Source organism: Somniosus microcephalus, chromosome 6 (assembly GCF_052327205.1).
Source record: "Somniosus microcephalus isolate GS21.2 chromosome 6, FLI_Smic_1.0, whole genome shotgun sequence".
NCBI classification, from domain to species: Eukaryota; Metazoa; Chordata; class Chondrichthyes; order Squaliformes; family Somniosidae; genus Somniosus; species Somniosus microcephalus.
This window is the reverse complement of record NC_140992.1, coordinates 14,780,577-14,797,305: the sequence shown is the minus strand read 5'-3', so window position 1 is coordinate 14,797,305 and position 16,729 is coordinate 14,780,577. Positions and strand designations below refer to the sequence as shown.

Sequence of the window (16,729 nt, the reverse complement as noted above, 5' to 3'; positions counted from 1 at the left end):
CCATTTTCTACATTTGTTTCTCCATCATTGTTCTGGTTTTATTTTCTTCATCTCAATCTACAGGGTTTTGAAACCTAAGTTTTGGGTTTTTGTTTATCTCAACTTCTACTCCCGTGGCATGATGGTCCCACAAGGGTGCTCCGGTGACACGGTGGGTCCTCCTTCAGCATGGTGGGTCCTCCTGCGGCACGGTGGGTCCTCCTGTGATGGGGTGGTCCTCCTGTGACGGGGTGGGTCCTCTTGTGACGGGGTGGGTCCTCTTGTGACGGGGTGGGTCCTCCTGTGACGGGGTGGGTCCTCCTGTGACACGGTGGGTCCTCCTGTGACATGGTGGGTCCTCCTGTGACACGGTGGGTCCTCCTGTGACGGGTGGGTCCTCCTGTGATGGGGTGGGTCCTCCTGTGACGGGGTGGGTCCTCCTGTGATGGGGTGGGTCCTCCTGTGACGGGGTAGGTCCTCCTGTGACACGGTGGGTCCTCCTGTGACACGGTGGGTCCTCCTGTGACGGGTGGGTCCTCCTGTGACACGGTGGGTCCTCCTGTGACGGGTGGGTCCTCCTGTGATGGGGTGGGTCCTCCTGTGATGGGGTGGGTCCTCCTGTGACGGGGTGGGTCCTCCTGTGACGGGGTGGGTTCTCCTGTGACACGGTGGGTCCTCCTGTGACGGGGTGGGTCCTCCTGTGACGGGGTGGGTCCTCCTGTGATGGGGTGGGTCCTCCTGTGAAGGGGTGGGTCCTCCTGTGACGGGGTGGGTCCTCCTGTGACGGGGTGGGTCCTCCTGTGACGGGGTGGGTCCTCCTGTGACACGGTGGGTCCTCCTGTGACGGGGTGGGTCCTCCTGTGACGGGGTGGGTCCTCCTGTGACGGGGTGGGTTCTCCTGTGACACGGTGGGTCCTCCTGTGACGGGGTGGGTCCTCCTGTGACGGGGTGGGTCCTCCTGTGACGGGGTGGGTCCTCCTGTGACACGGTGGGTCCTCCTGTGACACGGTGGGTCCTCCTGTGACAGGGTGGGTCCTCCTGTGACGGGGTGGGTCCTCCTGTGACGGGGTGGGTCCTCCTGTGACACGGTGGGTCCTCCTGTGACACGGTGGGTCCTTCTGTGGACACGGTGGGTCCTCCTGTGACAGGGTGGGTCCTCCTGTGACACGGTGGGTCCTCCTGCCGTATAGGCCGTAGCCCTTTGCCTAGGTTTCTTAATTTCAAAAACCCATTCCGCTCTCTTGCTTTCCTTGTTATTTCTTCACCTCCTTTTGTTCTCCTTGTTCTGTACTCTCTTCAGCAATTGTGTGCGGTCCTCCATTTATTCTATCTTCTTTTCTAGCCATTGTTCCTTGCCAATTGACCTTTCATCCCTTGTGATCATAATATAGTTCCTTCAGCTTTTATTCCATTAAACCGAGGCCCTGTCGGCCCTTTCAGATGGGTGCAAAAGGTCCCTCTGCAATGTTTCGAAGACGAGCAAGGGAGCTCTCCCCAGTGTTCTGGCCAACAGTTATCCCTCAACCGACACCTAAAACAGATTATCTGGTCATTACCACATGGGTGCTTGTGGGAGCTTGCTGTGCGCCATTGGCTTCTTGTCTGATGCTCCCTGCCATTGTCCACATTGCTCCTCTATTTGCTCGCATCGTCACCTCAGCTGACCGGTTCACCGTGCAGAAGCTAAATGAGCCGAGTTGTTCTCACGTGGTGCGGAGATGCTCCAACCTTGGAACCGCAGGCCGAGGCTTCCTGAGCCAGCTGCCCATTGGGCCAGGATTGGAAGGAGAATGTTCACAAGTTCCTGTCAGTAGCCATTGACTTATGAGATCTACTCGGCCAAAATGTCAGAGTACAAATTGGCATCGCTCTTCTCAGTCTTACAATGGAGCCCTTCTATATTTCATTTGCCAGGACACAATGTCACTGGGTCTGAGGCTTTCACTGTATCAAGAGTGTTGCTTACTGACAGTCTGGCAGAAAGGAAAAGGACAGCAAGTTCAAATTCACTGCTGGTATAAACAGCTCAAATTGAAATGGCTGCATTCTTGACATTAACTCAAAGAGTGATTGAAAACTCTCTCGTTCAAAGGGCGCACTGTTCTCAATCCTTTGCTTCTTCGTGTTTTGAGCCTGACTTAAAATTGACGTTGCATTTTGCAGAAGGATATATTTTGCTGGAACTGACTCTTTCCGGCAGTTTTAATACTTCTCTTAAAGAAAATAATGCAGTTACGTAGATGAGTTAGAGAGGAGACTGGTCTCTCGGTAGAGGCACAAGAGCATGTCTCCATTGCAGATTTCTCCAGTGCTGAATAATTTCACCGTAACGGGCCTGTCATTCCATCGAGTTATATGGCAGGTGAATTGGACGCAGGCAGCCTTTCATTGTAAGTGTTATTTCCCTGTATCCAAGTTCTCAGTGGGTAGCAGTCTCGCCTCTGAGTCAGAAGGTCGTGGGTTCAAGCCCTTCTCCAGAGATTTGAGAGCAAAATCCAGGCTGACACTCCAGTGCAGTGCTGAGGGAGTGCTGTGCTGTCGGAGGTGCGGTCTTTTGGAAGAGACGTTAAACCGAGGCCCCGTCTGCTCTCTCAGGTGGATGTAAAGATCCCATGGCACTATTTCGAAGAAGAGCAGGAGCATTTTCCCCAGTGTCCTGGGCCAATATTTATCCCTCAACCAACATCACTCAAACAGATTATCTGGTCATTATCACATTGCTGTTTGTGGGAGCTTGCTGTGCACAAATTGCCTGCTGCATTTCCTACATTATAACAGTGACTACACTTCAAAAAAGTACTTAATTGGCTGTAAGGCGCTTTGGGACGACCTGAGGTCGTGAAAGGCGCTATATAAATGCAAGTCTTTCTTTATATATGGTCACGCTCGATCAGCTCCAATGGATGGGTCACATTGTCCGCATGCCCGATACGAGACTCCCAAAACAAGCGCTCTACTCGGAGCTCCGGCACGGCAAGAGAGCCCCAGGTGGGCAGAGGAAACGTTTCAAGGACACCCTCAAAGCCTCTTTGAAAAAGTGTAACATCCCCACCGACACCTGGGAATCCCTGGCCCAAGACCGCATAAAGTGGAGGAGAAGCATCCGGGAAGGCGCCGAACACCTCGAGTCTCTTCGCCGGGAGCAAGCGGAAGCCAAGCGCAGGCAGCGCAAGGAGCGCACGTCAACCCAAGCACCCCACCCGCCCGCCCCTTCAACCACCGTCTGCCCCACCTGTGACAGAGACTGTAGGTCCCACATTGGACTCATCAGTCACCTGCGAACTCATTTTTAATGTGGAAGCAAGTCATCCTCGGTTCCCGAGGGACTGCCTAAGAAGAAGATATATGGTCAGTCATATTTCAATGATACGCAGATATTGGGAAATACATTATCTGACATAACGCCTGTCATCTGTGCCATAGTGACATGTGACGCAAGGGATGGTTGTTCATTCTTGGCGTACAGCGTTGCTATGGCAGCAGAGGGGGGTGGGGGGCATTTAATGTTTTAAATTCAGAAAGGCTGTTGCACCACATTGAATTTAAAAAAAAAAGATTTTTCAACTTTTGCTGGGGAGATTGCTGCAATAATGCTAACTCCTGGGAAAACCAATTTGTGACCGGTTTCCGGAAAAGCTCTCAAAAATTCCTGCCTCGGGCAATCAAGCAAGCTCCAGAAGACTATGTCACACCACCAGACAGAGCAACAAACCAGCACCCCCCACCCCTCTTGAATGTGTCCCATCGTCCTCAGGATATTGGGACCGTACAGGACCACAAAAGCCCATTTCCTTCTCCATCATACAGTTCCCATATCCGACACACAGTACTCTTCAGAGGGCGCTGATAGTGTTAGCCGTGGCTAAGTGGCAGCAGTCGCGAACCTGAGTGATGAGGACATGGATTCCACCCCCACGCCAGAGACTTCATATCATTTAGGTTGCACTGTTGGAGGTGCCGACTTTGAGGTGTGGTGAGACGTTAAACCGAGGCCCCAACTGCCCTCTCGGGTGGACATAAAAAATAAAAAATCCCATGCCACTATTTGAAGGGCAGGGCATGGGCTACCAATCCAGATTATCTGGTCATTTACCCTGTTGTTTGTGGGACCTTGCTGTGCACAAATTTCCTGCCACTGTTTCCTATATTACAACAGTGACTACACTTCACTGGCATGTGAAGCACTTTGAGATCTCCTGAGTTCGTGACAGGTACTATATAAATCCAAATTCCTTTTAGCTTACTTTCTGTAACGTGCAGACCACGTCTTATCACTTCACTCTGTCCTCCGAGCATCCTTCTTGCACGATCTACTCTAACCTCCATCCACATGCCTTTGTCACACTAACCGCACCATGCAGAATTATTGACTTGCACACTATCTGTCTCTGCATGAGGTTCTGTGTTTTTTTCCATTAATGCAGCCATTGAACAGCCAAGGCAATCGGTGTCAACAAGCTAATCTCGGCCAATTATCCAGAGCCCTCTTAGATAGGGACCTGCTATAGAGGCCAATGCTCTAAGCTGTGTTATCCTGGCTTGTGTAATTTTTTTGTAAGGGGGAAAGAATTCAGCCTCCCACTATTGTCATTATTCAATCTGCAAATCCTAGGAAGCAGCACTTTAATGTTTGGCACAAGCAGTGCATTTTATTCAAAGAAGATGTCATTGCTGGCAAAGGAAATCTACGGGAGAAAAAGGGATTTGTTTTGCAAAGACCTTCACTTGGGTGCTCTTCCCCAAGTGTTTAGTATTGTTGTAGGATTGTGTATACTCTCTTGGCCGGCCTCCCATCTTGCACCGTCCATACTCATCCGAATCTCTACTGCCCGTGTCCTAACTCGCACCAGGTCCCATTCATTCATCACCCCCGTGCTCGGTGACCGACATTGGCTCCCAGTTCAGCAAAGCCTCAGTTTAAAAATTCTCATCCTTCTTTTCAACTCCCTCCATGGCCTCGCCCCTGCCGATCTCTGTAATCTGCTCCAGCCCCACCAGCCTCTGAGATCTCTGCGCTCCTCCAATTCTGGCCTCTTGCCCATCCCTGATTTTCATCGCTCCACCGTTGGCGGCCGTGCCTTCAGCCGCCTGGGCCCTAAGCTCTGGAATTTCCTCCCTAAGCCTCTCTGCCTCTCTACCTCCCCTCCTTCAAGACCCTCCTTAAAACCTGCCTTGTTCTCCTGTCCTAATATCTCCTTCTGTGGCTTGTTGTCAAATTTTGCTTGCTAGCGCTCCTGTGACGCGCCTTGAGATGTTTTACTATGCTAAAGGTACTATATAAATGCAAGCGGCTGATGCGTTGCCCCTGCTATTTAGTGTGGCAGTTTCAAGCTTATTGTACGACATGAGCTGTTGATGAGGTATTGGGAGGGAGATGGGATGATGCAACCCGTTTAAGTCACAGAGTCACAAGATATGTGTTTTGTTAATTCATTCTGGGGATATGGGCGGCGTTGGCAAGGCCAGCATTTATTGCCCATCCCTAGTTGCCCTTGAGAAGGTGGAAGGTACCAGTGTTAGGTAGGGAGTTCCAGGATTTTGACCCAGCTACGATGAAGGAACGGCGATGTATGTCCAAGTCGGGATGGTGCGTGACTTGGAGGGGGAACTTGGAGGCGATGGTGATCCCGTGCGCCTGCTGCCCTTGACCTTCTAGGTCACGGGTTTAGGATGAGAAAGTCCATTTGGCCCATCTAGCTCACCCATCCAGAATGACCCTACTGTCCCCTATCCAAGGTTCCTGCCTCCATCACCCTACCCAAGAAAATTCCACATGTCGCTCATGCTTTATGCGAATTAGAGCTTCCTCACGTCGGTCATAAAGGCGCCCGTAGTCAGTCTGTGTCTGTGACCCTGTCTCATGGTTTTGAGTTAAAGCAGTGTTCCAGATTTAACTTTTCTCAGCCTTACCTGTTTAGCTGTCAGAGGTCCTCTGTTAATTGCAAATGCAACTTCTTTGAAGTCGATGGAAAGGATAGTCGGGCGGGGTTTATAATAGGTGGCCATTCACCACCGCTGAACGCTACAATTACCCCCAAGCTGTGACAAAGTCTGAATGGGTTGTTTCCTCACCTTAAGGTCCAGGCACGCTCTGTAATTTAAATTGCTGGTCTCATTAATGTAAACAGCAACGCTTTGTTGTAAACATAAAGAATAATAGCTTTTCTCAATTGAAAAGATGAAGCTTCTTCGGCAGCAACTCCCAAAACCGCGACCTTTACCACCTAGAAGGACAAATGCAGCAGGCGCGCGGGAACAACAACACCACCAACAACTTGTATTTATATAGCGCCTTTAATGTAGTAAAACGTCCTAAGGCGCTTCACAGGAGTAATATAAGACAAAAAATTTGACACTGAGCCACATAAGGATAAATTAGGGCAGATGACCAAATGCTTGGTCAAAGAGGTAAGTTTTAAGGAGCGTCTTAAAGGAGGAAAGAGAGGCGGAGAGGTTTAGGCAGGGCATTCCAGAGCTTAGGGCCGAGGCAACAGAAGGCACGGCCACCAATGGTTGAGCGATTATAATCAGGGATGGTCAAGAATCCAGAATTAGAGGAGCGCAGACATCTCGAGGGGGGAGCGGCCTTGTTGTGGGGCTGGAGGAGATTACAGAGATAGGGAGGGGCGAGGTCATGGAGGGATTTGAAAACAAGGATGAGAATTTTGAAATCGAGGTGTTGCTTAACTGGGAGCCAATGTAGGTCAGAGAGCACAGGGTGAACAGGACTTGGTGCGAGTTAGGACACGGGCAGCTGAGTTTTGGATGACCTCAGGTTTACGTATGGTGGAATGTGGGAGGCCGGACAGGAGTACGTTGGAATAGTCAAATAGAACAAAGGCATCAATGAGGATTTCAGCAGCAGATGAGCTGAGGCAGGGGCGGAGACGGGCAATGTTACGGGAGTGGAAATAGGCGGTCCTTGTAATGCTGCAGATATATGGCCAGATTTTCATTTCAGGGTCAACTATGACACCATCACCTGCAAGTTCCCCTCCAAGTCACACACCATCCTGACTTGAACTTATATCGCTGATTCTTCATCGTCGCTGGGTCAAAATCCTGGAACTCCCTCCCTAACAACACTGTGGGAGCACCTTCACCACACTGACTGCAGCGGTTCAAGAAGGCGGCTCACCGCCACCTTCTCAAGGACAACTAGGGTTGGGCAATAAATGCTGGCCGTACCAGCGACGCCATTTATCATAAGAATGATTTTTTTTTTAAACAGCTATTTTACCAATTAATTATGTGACATTTACATGCAGGGTGTTTTTACATCTCAGTGGACAGATTGAAAGATTCTCTTCTCCATTGTGTTGACTCTTGTCCATTATTGATGCGAAGCTATGCATCTCCCTGCTGAGTTTAATTGGATTGATGCGTGGGGGGAGGTGCTTGATTGGTTGCAGCAGTATCCTATGTTAGGTGGGAAGCTGCATGAGGTGTTAGTTGCTTATCTGAGAAACCGTATTTCTGAGTGTTCCCAGAAGCGATTGTCCTGAAACTAAACAAAACAAGAGTTGATGGTCTGAACAAATCATGAATTCCTTTTTCACCGGAGTCGCGTGGCAGTCACAGTACAAGGAGTTCATCATTAAATTGACAAGAGACACTTGGACTAAATCAGAAGGTGCTCCTGCTAAAGCCCATTGTGGACACTCTGACCGAGTTAATTTTATACGTACATTCTATTTTTAGTTGAGGTGGCGATCGTCAGACGACACCCACTACTTGTCCTTTGTGCTCTGTCTCTCTCGCTCTCGCTCTGTTCTGACAGTCTGGTATTTTCTCTCCGCAGCCATTTCCCTTGGTCTCCTCCTCGCGGTGGCTCTCCAAGCGAGGTGAACTGATGGGCTTCGTCGAGGACACAGGGATTTTTTCCAAACGCACGTCCAGGCAGCAAGTGTATTTCTTCCTCTTCAATGATGTCCTTATTGTCACAAAGAAGAAAAGGTGAGTTGGCACACCTCTTCTCCCCCTCTCTCTCTCTCTCCCCCTCTCTCTCTCCCCCTCTCTCTCAATTTCAATTCAATTCAAATTGCTTTATTGGCATGACAAGGTACATCTTATGTTGCCAAAGCACACGAAAAACATTTATGGTTGAACACATAAACGCAGATCTATCCATACAGTGTATAAACAGATATATCCCTCTGTGTATAAATATACACTCATATAATATGTATATACTCTTTTCTTAGATTTAATGGTTGTCCCTCTGCTCTCTCTCTCCCCCTCTCTCTCTCTCTCTCCCCCTCCCTCTCTCTCTCCCCTCCCTCTCTCTCTCTCCCCTCCCCTCACCCCTGCTCTCTCTCCTCACTCACCCCCACTCTCACCCCCCATTCTCACTACTCTCCCCTCCCTCTCCCCCTCCCCTCCCCCTCTCCCCTCCCTCTCCCCCTCCCTCCTCCCTCTCCCCCTCCCCCCTCTCCCCCTCCCCCCTCTCCCTCCTCTCTCTCCTCTCCCTCTCTCCCCCTCCCCTTCCTCCCTCTCTCCCCGCTCTCCCCCTCCCCTCCCTCCTTCTCCCCGCTCTCCCCTCCCCTCCCTCTCTCCCCTCCCCCCTCCCTCCCTCCCTCTCTCCCCTCCCCTACCCTCACTCTCTCCCCCTCCCCTCTCTCTCTCCCCCTCCCCTCCCTCCCTCTCCCCCCTCCCGTCTCCCCTCCCCCCTCTCTCCCCTCCCCTCCCTCCCCTCCCTCCTCCCTCTCTCCCCCTCCCCTCCCTCCCTCTCCCCGCTCTCCCCTCCCCTCCCTCTCTCACCTACCCCCTCTCTCCCCTCCCCCCTCCTCTCTCCCCTCCCTCCCTCCCTCTCTCCCCCCTCCCCCCCTCTCTCCCCCTCCCCCCTCTCTCCCCTCCCCCCCCTCTCTCCCTCCCCTACCCTCCCTCTCTCCCCCTCCCCTCCCTCTCTCCCCCTCCCCTACCTCCTCCCTCTCCCCCTCCCTCCCTCCCTCTCTCCCCCTCCCTCTCTCTCCCCCCTCCCCTCCCTCCCTCTCCCCTCCCTCCCTCTCATCCCCCTCCCGTCTCCCCTCCCCCCCTCCCCTCCCCTCCCTCCCTCTCTCCCCTCCCCTCCCTCTCTCCCCTCGCCTCCCTCCCTCCCCTCCCTCCCTCTCTCCCCTCCACTCCCCCTCTCTCCCCCTCCCCTCCCCTCTCTCCCCTCCCCCTACCCTCTCTCCCCTCTCCTCCCTCCCTCTCTCCCCTCCCCTCCCTCTCTCCCCTCCCTCTCCCTCCCTCTCCTCCCCTCCCCTCCCTCCTCTCCTCCCCTCCCTCCCTCTCTCCCCTCCCCTCCCTATCTCCCCCCTCCCCTCCCTCTCCCCTCCCCCTCCTCTCCCCTCCCCCTCTTTCCCCTCCTCTCCCCCTCCCCCTCTCCCTCTTTCCCCTCCTCTCCCCCTCTTTCCCCTCCTCTCCCCCTCCCCCTCTTTCCCCTCCCCCCTCTTTCCCCTCCCCCTCCCCCTGCCCTCTCTCTCCCTCCCCTCCCCCTGCCCTCTCTCTCCCTCCCCTCCCTCTCTCCCCCTCCCTCCCTCTCTCCCCCTCCCCTCCCTCTCTCCCCCTCCCCTCCCTCGCTCCCTCTCCCCTCCCCCCTCCTCTCCCTCTCCCCCTCCCCTCCTCTCCCTCTCCCCCTCCCCTCCCCCCCTCCTCTCCCCCTCCCCTCCCCCTCTTTCCTCTCCCCCTCCCCTCTCTCTCCTCCCCCTCCCCCTGCCCTCTCTCTCCCCTCACTCTCCCTCCCCCTCCCCTCTCTCTCCTCCCCCTCCCCTCTCTCTCCCTCCTTCTCCCCTCCCCCTCCCCTCTCCCCCTCCCCCTCTCCCCCTCCCCCTCTCCTCCCTCTCCTCACCCCTGCTCGCTCTCCTCCTTCACCTCCGCTCTCTCCCCCAATCTCACTCCTCTCTCCCCTCCCTCTTTCTCCCCCTCTGTTCCCTCTTCCCCCGTTCCTGAGTGTAGTCTTCACTTGGATATGGTTCTATAGGGGGGCAATCACCCTTTACAGTGGATGTCAGCAGGCTATTCAACCACGGTGGTTTTTCAAGCCTCACCTGTTGTGTACACTTCTGGCAGAAGTCACTGGATAACAGTATCATGGGAACATCATCACCTCCAAGTTGCCCTCCAGGCCACACACCTGGGCACATAACCCCCAGTCCTTCACTAATGCTAGATCAACATCCTGGAATTCCCTTCCTAACACCATCACCACAAGGACTGCAGTAGTTGAAGAAGAAGGTCCACCATCACCACCTTCTCAAGAGAACCAGGTCCACGTTGCCCACATTCCAAGAACAAATAATAATTTTAAAAAAGTCAAGGGCATAAAACTGTGCCAATATTCCCCTTCCTTATTTAAAGAGCACTGGGGTTTCTACCACCACCTTGGTTAAGATCAGCAAAGCTCAGCACAGATCAGGGATCGAACGTGAGACACACTAGAACAACAACTTACATTTATATTGCGCCTTTAACATAGTAAAATGTCCCAAGGTGCTTCACAGGCATGTTATCAGACAAACTATGACACCAAGCCACATAAGGAGATATTAGGACAGATGATGGTCAAAGAGGTACTGACATAAGAAAACTACTAGGCACTTGGGTCTAAGCGTTAAACAAAGCTTTAATCAACTGTTTTACAACATGGAGATCTAGTTGTGTCCTTCACTAGTTCCTGTTAAAGAATGTCCTGGCGCAAGCTGGGCCCATGCCCGAGTATTTATACTCTCCCTGGACAGCGCCACCAGCAGACCGCCCAGTATTATTACATAAGTCATTTTCACATGAATGACCAGATTCATGTCAGGTAGGTTTAAGGAGCGTCTTAAAGGAGGAGAGAGAGGTGGAGAGGTTTAGGGAGGGAATTCCGGCAGCTGAAGGCACGGCCGCCAGTGGCGGAGCAATGAAAATCGGGGACGCGCAAGAGGCCAGAATTGGAGGCGCGCAGAGATCTCGGAGGGTTGTTCCGAACGTGTGTGGCTCAGCTGCTCACTTCCTGAGCCATCGAGGAGATCCCAAAACCAGTCCTTGCAAACATTCAGGCCATCCAGATATCACTTGAAACAGGTCACGCTGCTGCATGACGCCATGGGGCAAAGGGTTAAACGGGGCATTCACTTGATGCTTGTTTATCTCCACACTGCAGCATTGTTGGAACGCTGACTTCCCAGAAATATTTCCCAATTGCTGCTTGTGGGATAATAAGAACCACGCGCACTGTGTTCAGTACATAGTGGTCCTTAATTTGAGGAAGTTTTCAGGAATTGTTTACTTGCCAATGTAGTTTCTGGAACTCTTGGCCTTGCAAAGAGAAGGAAAACTGCTGCTGGGAAGTGGGAGGTTAAAAGGGCCTTTGTCACGTTCGTTTTAAATCCCAAACAAATCAAGGGGAAGGCTGTTCCTGACCGTAATTTGCTGGACCGCTTTCAAGTGGATGCTGTAAACATCCAACGTAGATCAGAACCAGATGTTTGGCAGCCACTCCGAAAGCTGACTGGTGTATGTGCCCTGATTGTCACTTGTTGCTGCATGCTGGTGCTGGCCAAACTGTAACAAACTTCATAGCACATGTGGGTTTGTAAGAAATGGGTTCTGACGAAAGGTCGTCGACCGGAAACGATGGGCTCGAATTTCCAAGCCCCTTGGAGGCGGGAGTGGGGGGGGGAAATTGCAGAATCGGGGGGGCACGAACCCTTCCCGCCCCCAACCCGCCTCCATGCCCGTTTCCCAGGAGGCAGATACCCGACCCGCACTGGGACCCCGCCTCCCCGAGGCGGGAAGGGGATTAGTGCCAATTAACTGCCTGTTAACAGGTAGTTAACAGGCAGTTTTTAGCCTAATCCCTATTTTTTAACCCTGAAGTGTGGGCTGCCCGACGGCTCCAAACCACGCCAAGTTAGCGAGGCGGACCGTCGGGCTGAAGGGCTTGGAGGGTTCGAGATGTCCGGTGTTCAGGTGAGTGATGGGTGCATGAGTGCAGAGGTAAGTGTGTTTGGTGTGTGTAAAGTGTTTAAATAAGTTTTACTTACCTTTGCTTAATAATGCAGGCTTCCTTCCTTCAGGTCTCGGGAGTCCCTCATCTCACCGGCACAGAAAGCAGAATTGCCACGAGCTGTCAAAAGTTGCAACATTCTGCTTCCTGTTCTGGAGAGCTCTCTAACTGAGTCTGTGGAGAAGGACTCAAGTTAGAAGTCAGATTGTCAGTGTTTGACAGCTTCACAGAGCTGTCAAACGCTGATATTTCATCTGTCAAAAGCTCTTGACAGATGAAATGTCAATCCCTGATGTCACCTGTAACCAGGTGTCCCTTAATTGGCCTGCTGAGCCCGCTGGGTGGGCTCAACAAGGTCAATCAAGGGAAAATCTCGTGGGTTGGCCACAAATCGATGGAGGCGGGACTACAACCCAAAAAGTGGGAGTCCCGTCTCCATCACATCCCCATTGACAAAATCCAGCCGGATGACTCTGTTTCTCTCGCCACAGATGCTGCCCGATCTGCTGAACGTTTCCAGCATTTTCGGTTTCTATTTCAGATTTCCAGCGTCCGCAGTGTTTTTTGCTTTTGGTTTATAGGAATCGGGTTTTTGTAATGGCTGTTGACTCACTCCCCCTGATTTGCTCAGTTTTTGTTGTTGCTGTTGTTGTGGGCAGCAGTGGCGAGGCTGCATTGATTGCCCATCCCTAGGCGCCCTGAGAAGGTGGTGGTGGGCCTTGTCCTTGGTCCCACTGCAGAACCTTGTGGTGATTGTGCTCCCGCAATGGTGTGAGGTGGACAGTTCCAGGACATTAGGAACAGGAGGCCATTCATCCCCTCGAGCCTGCTCCGCCATTCAGCTCGATCATGGCTGATCGCTACCTCAACTCCATTTACCTGCCTTAGCTCCAAATCCCTTGATTCTCTTACCCAACAAAAATCTATCGATCTTGAAAGCTCCAATTGTCCCCCCGCATCCACCGCCTTTTATGAGGCAGAGAATTCCAGATTTCTACCACCCTTTGAGTGGAAAAAGTGCTTCCCTCCTAAATGGCCTGGTTCTAATTTTAAGATTAAGGCCTAGAAATTCGGTGGGCTGCGCCACCCGTTAGCGCCCAAAGAGGGCACTTAGTGGGTTTAGCGCCACTGGCCACGCCTCCCACGAAATTTAGCGGGGCGCTAATGGCGGCGCTAGCCGTTAGCGCTGCGCCACCACCGATTACGTCATCGGTGTGCGCAGCGCCCCGCTACCGCCCCGATCGCCAAATTTGGTAGCGCCCCCTGCTGTAACGAAATTGCGACCGGTTCAGGGGGGCCTACCTGCGGCGGTAGAGGCGCTGAGGTGCGGGGCGGCCATTTTTTTTACTGGCCGCCTGCCAGCACCTCTTCGCGCAGCCGTCCCCGGCCTCCAGAGCCCCCCCCCCCCCCCCGCGTTGTGCCGGCTGTCTCCCAAGAGTCCGGCACTTCTCAGTGCCGGGCTCTTTTGCCGGGACTCGCGATCTTAGATCGTGCTACAGCAGGCCCCTCCCCTTTAAGATTGGGAGGAAGGCCTGCAGTACCGCTGCGGCACATTGCGCTGCGAACTTCATTTGCAGCGCCCCAAGACGGATGCGGGGTGCCTCGAGTAGCGCCGCGCTTCCGTTTGGGGCGCTCAAACTGAATTTCCGGCAGGCGCTCGCGACTCCTTCCGGGGCGGTCTTGCCGGCACCCTGGCGAGACTGGACGGGGCACCACCACATTTCTAGGCCTATGTTTCCTTGTTCTTGATTCACCCACCAGATTAAATAGTTTCTCTCTAGAAAGCTTGCTGAGAAAGGGGAGGGAATAAAACTAGAATGGATGCTGTCACCACGAACTGATGGTCCATCCATTTTGTACCTAAAATAAAAAAATTCTTTCTAAAGTGCAGCTGTAAACTAATCAGTAAGATTCCTAACCTATTAATTAAGCTCCAGTAAGGTAGAATTATTTGTATTCCCCTTCCTCCCACCCCTCATTGCCTTCTGTATATTGTCTGGAGCCATGTATGATTTGTAAGTCAAAGGAAAGAAAGAACTTTCATTTATATAGTGCCTTTCACAACAACAACTTGTATTTATATAGCGCCTTTAATGTAGTAAAACGTCCCAAGTCGCTGCACAGGAGTATTTTAAGACAAAAAATTTGACACCGAGCCACATAAGGATAAATTAGGGCAGGTGACCAAAAGCTTGGTCAAAGAGGTAGGTTTTAAGGAGCGTCGCAAAGGAGGAAAGTGAGGTAGCGAGGCGGACAGGTTTAGGCAGGGAATTCCAGAGCTTAGGGCCTAGACAACAGAAGGCACAGCCACCAATGGTTGAGCGATTTATAATCAGGGATGCTCAAGAGGACAGAATTAGAGGAGCGCAGATATCTCGGGGGCGTTGTGGGGCTGAAGGAGATTACGGAGCGAGGAAGGGATGAGGCCATGGAGGGATTTGAAAACAAGGATCAGAATTTTGAAATCGAGGCGCTGCTTAACCGGGAGCCAGTGTAGGTCAGCAAGCACAGGGGTGATGGGCGAACGGGACTTGGTGCAAGTTAGGACACAGGCAGCCGAGTTTTGGATGACCTCAATTTACGTAGGGTGGAATGTGGGAGGCCAGCCAGGAGTGCGTTGGAATAGTCAAGTCTAGAGGTAACAAAGGCATGGATGAGGGTTTCATCAGCAGATGAGCTGAGGCAGGGGCGGAGACGGGCGATGTTACGCAGGTGGAAATAGGCGGCCTTTGTTATGCTGCGGATATGTGGTCGGAAGCTCATTTCAGGGTCAAATATGACACCAAGATTGCGAACAGTGTGGATACTCAGGATGTCCCAAAGCGCTTTACAGCCAATAAAGTACTTTTGAAGTGTAGTCACTGTTATAATGTAGGAAACACGACAGCCAATTTCCCCACAGCAAGCTCCCACAAACAGCAATGAGATGAATGTGATGTTTTATGACAACCTGAGAGAGCAGACAGGGTTTAATGTCTCATTGGAAAGACGGCACCGCCGACAGTGCAGCGCTCCTTCAGTCCTGCTCTGAAGTGTTTGCCTAGATAATGTGCTCAAGTCTCGGGAGTGGGACTTAAACCCACAACCCGCTGACTCAGAGGGGAGAGTGCTACCAACTGAGCCAGGGCTAATAGTATAACATTTGTAGGTCAAAGGTCACAGGTAATATTATGTCCGTGTGTAATTGAGACACGGACTGCAGGAGCTGGTTATAACAGGTCTTTACTGAGTGGAGACAACCTGGAACTACTATGCAAAAGTTACTACACAGGCTTATATACAGGGGTGGTCACTACTGGTACTGCAGTATACAGGGGCTGCAGAATATAGTACCTTCTGCAAAGTACATACACTACAATTCCTCCCCTTTTAGCTAAACAGTACATAACATTCGATTAATAATTAAATAACATATTTACAATTACAGTTGCTAGATACATTAGTTGAAGTTAAGCAATTATAAGTTCAGTCTTTGAGGAGGCTTCCTGATTCTGTCTGGATAACGCCTCTTTGGGGTATCAGGTTCTTCTGGCAAAGTTGATTCGGGATCAACGTCGTTGTTTGGTTCGTCTGCTTCCAATGTCACCGATTCTGAGGTAGATGCAATTGGTACTTCGGTTTCATCACCAGGTGTATCGGATCGTGGTGTGGAATTGACGTTTTCCAGTGACTCTAGAATCTGGTCAGCATGGCATCTTACGTCCACGGTATACATTAGAGGTCCTTGCCGTGTACAGATCGTTCCTGGCTACCATTTCTCTGTGCGGTAGTCCCGGGCCAAAACTGGTTGACCTATCTTAAAACTCCTGGTCGTCCTTTCATTCATATTCTGAAACTGCCTGTTCTCCACATCTCTTCTGATGTTTGGCTTAACCAAATCCAAGCAGCATCGTAGTCTTCGATTGAAGAACATCATGGCTGGAGTTTGGTTGGTAACCGCATGTGTCGCATTCCGGTAGGCAAACAAGAAGTTGTCCACCTTGTGTTGTAGGGGTATGTCTTCATTACACAATGCCTTGGTAGCCTTCTTGAATGTTTGAACGAACCTCTCAGCCAATCCATTGGTGGCTGGATGATATGGGGCGGATGTGTAATGCTTAACACCATTGTTCTTTAAGAACCTCCGGAACTCTTCAGACACAAACTGTGGTCCATTGTCGGAGCAAATCTGTTCAGGCAGCCCATTTCTGGCGAATATGGTTCGTAAGACTGTGATAGTTTTTCTGTGGTGGTTGAGGACATTTTTATTACCTCTGGCCACTTTGTGCATCCACCGCAATTAAAAACATCGAGTCCATAAATGGACCAGCAAAATCAATGTGCACCCTTTGCCATGGAGATGAGGGCCACTCCCATGGATGTAGAGGGGCTTGTGGTGGGGCGTTTTGGACCTTTTGGCATCCTGTACAGCTCTTGGTCATCTCTTCGATTTCTCTATCGATTCCCGGCCACCACACAAACGCTCTGGCTAAGTTCTTCATTTTTACCCCTCCCAGATGACCCTCATGAAGCTCATTGAGCACTCTATCCTTCAATTTGGGTGGAATTACTACTCTGGATCCACACATCAAGGTTCCTCTGCACACTGACAGCTGTTCTCTTCTCGGCGAGAATGCTGGCAGCAGTGGTTCGCCATGTGCTGGCCATCCCTTCACCGTTAAATCATAGACCCAGGAGAGTGTCGGGTCATTTCGTGTTTCCTTTTCTATGTTTGCATTCGTCACAGGGAGACATTCGACTATGGTCGAGTGGAACATCTCCACTGGATCCACTGCAGGT

The 16,729-nt window shown here is 51.7% G+C and overlaps 1 protein-coding gene across 3 annotated transcripts in view; it reads left to right on the top strand.

Annotated features, from left to right (window-relative positions):
* The window catches only part of LOC147115490 (rho guanine nucleotide exchange factor 26-like), a 256,726-nt gene that overhangs the window by 178,727 nt on the left and 61,270 nt on the right, over positions 1 to 16,729 (top strand). For all 3 annotated transcript variants that reach the window (XM_085989758.1, XM_085989755.1, XM_085989756.1), the window contains one exon: positions 7,781 to 7,935. In XM_085989758.1, the coding sequence (XP_085845884.1) occupies positions 7,781 to 7,935 (155 nt within the window). The remainder of the gene's footprint in view (positions 1 to 7,780; positions 7,936 to 16,729) is intronic.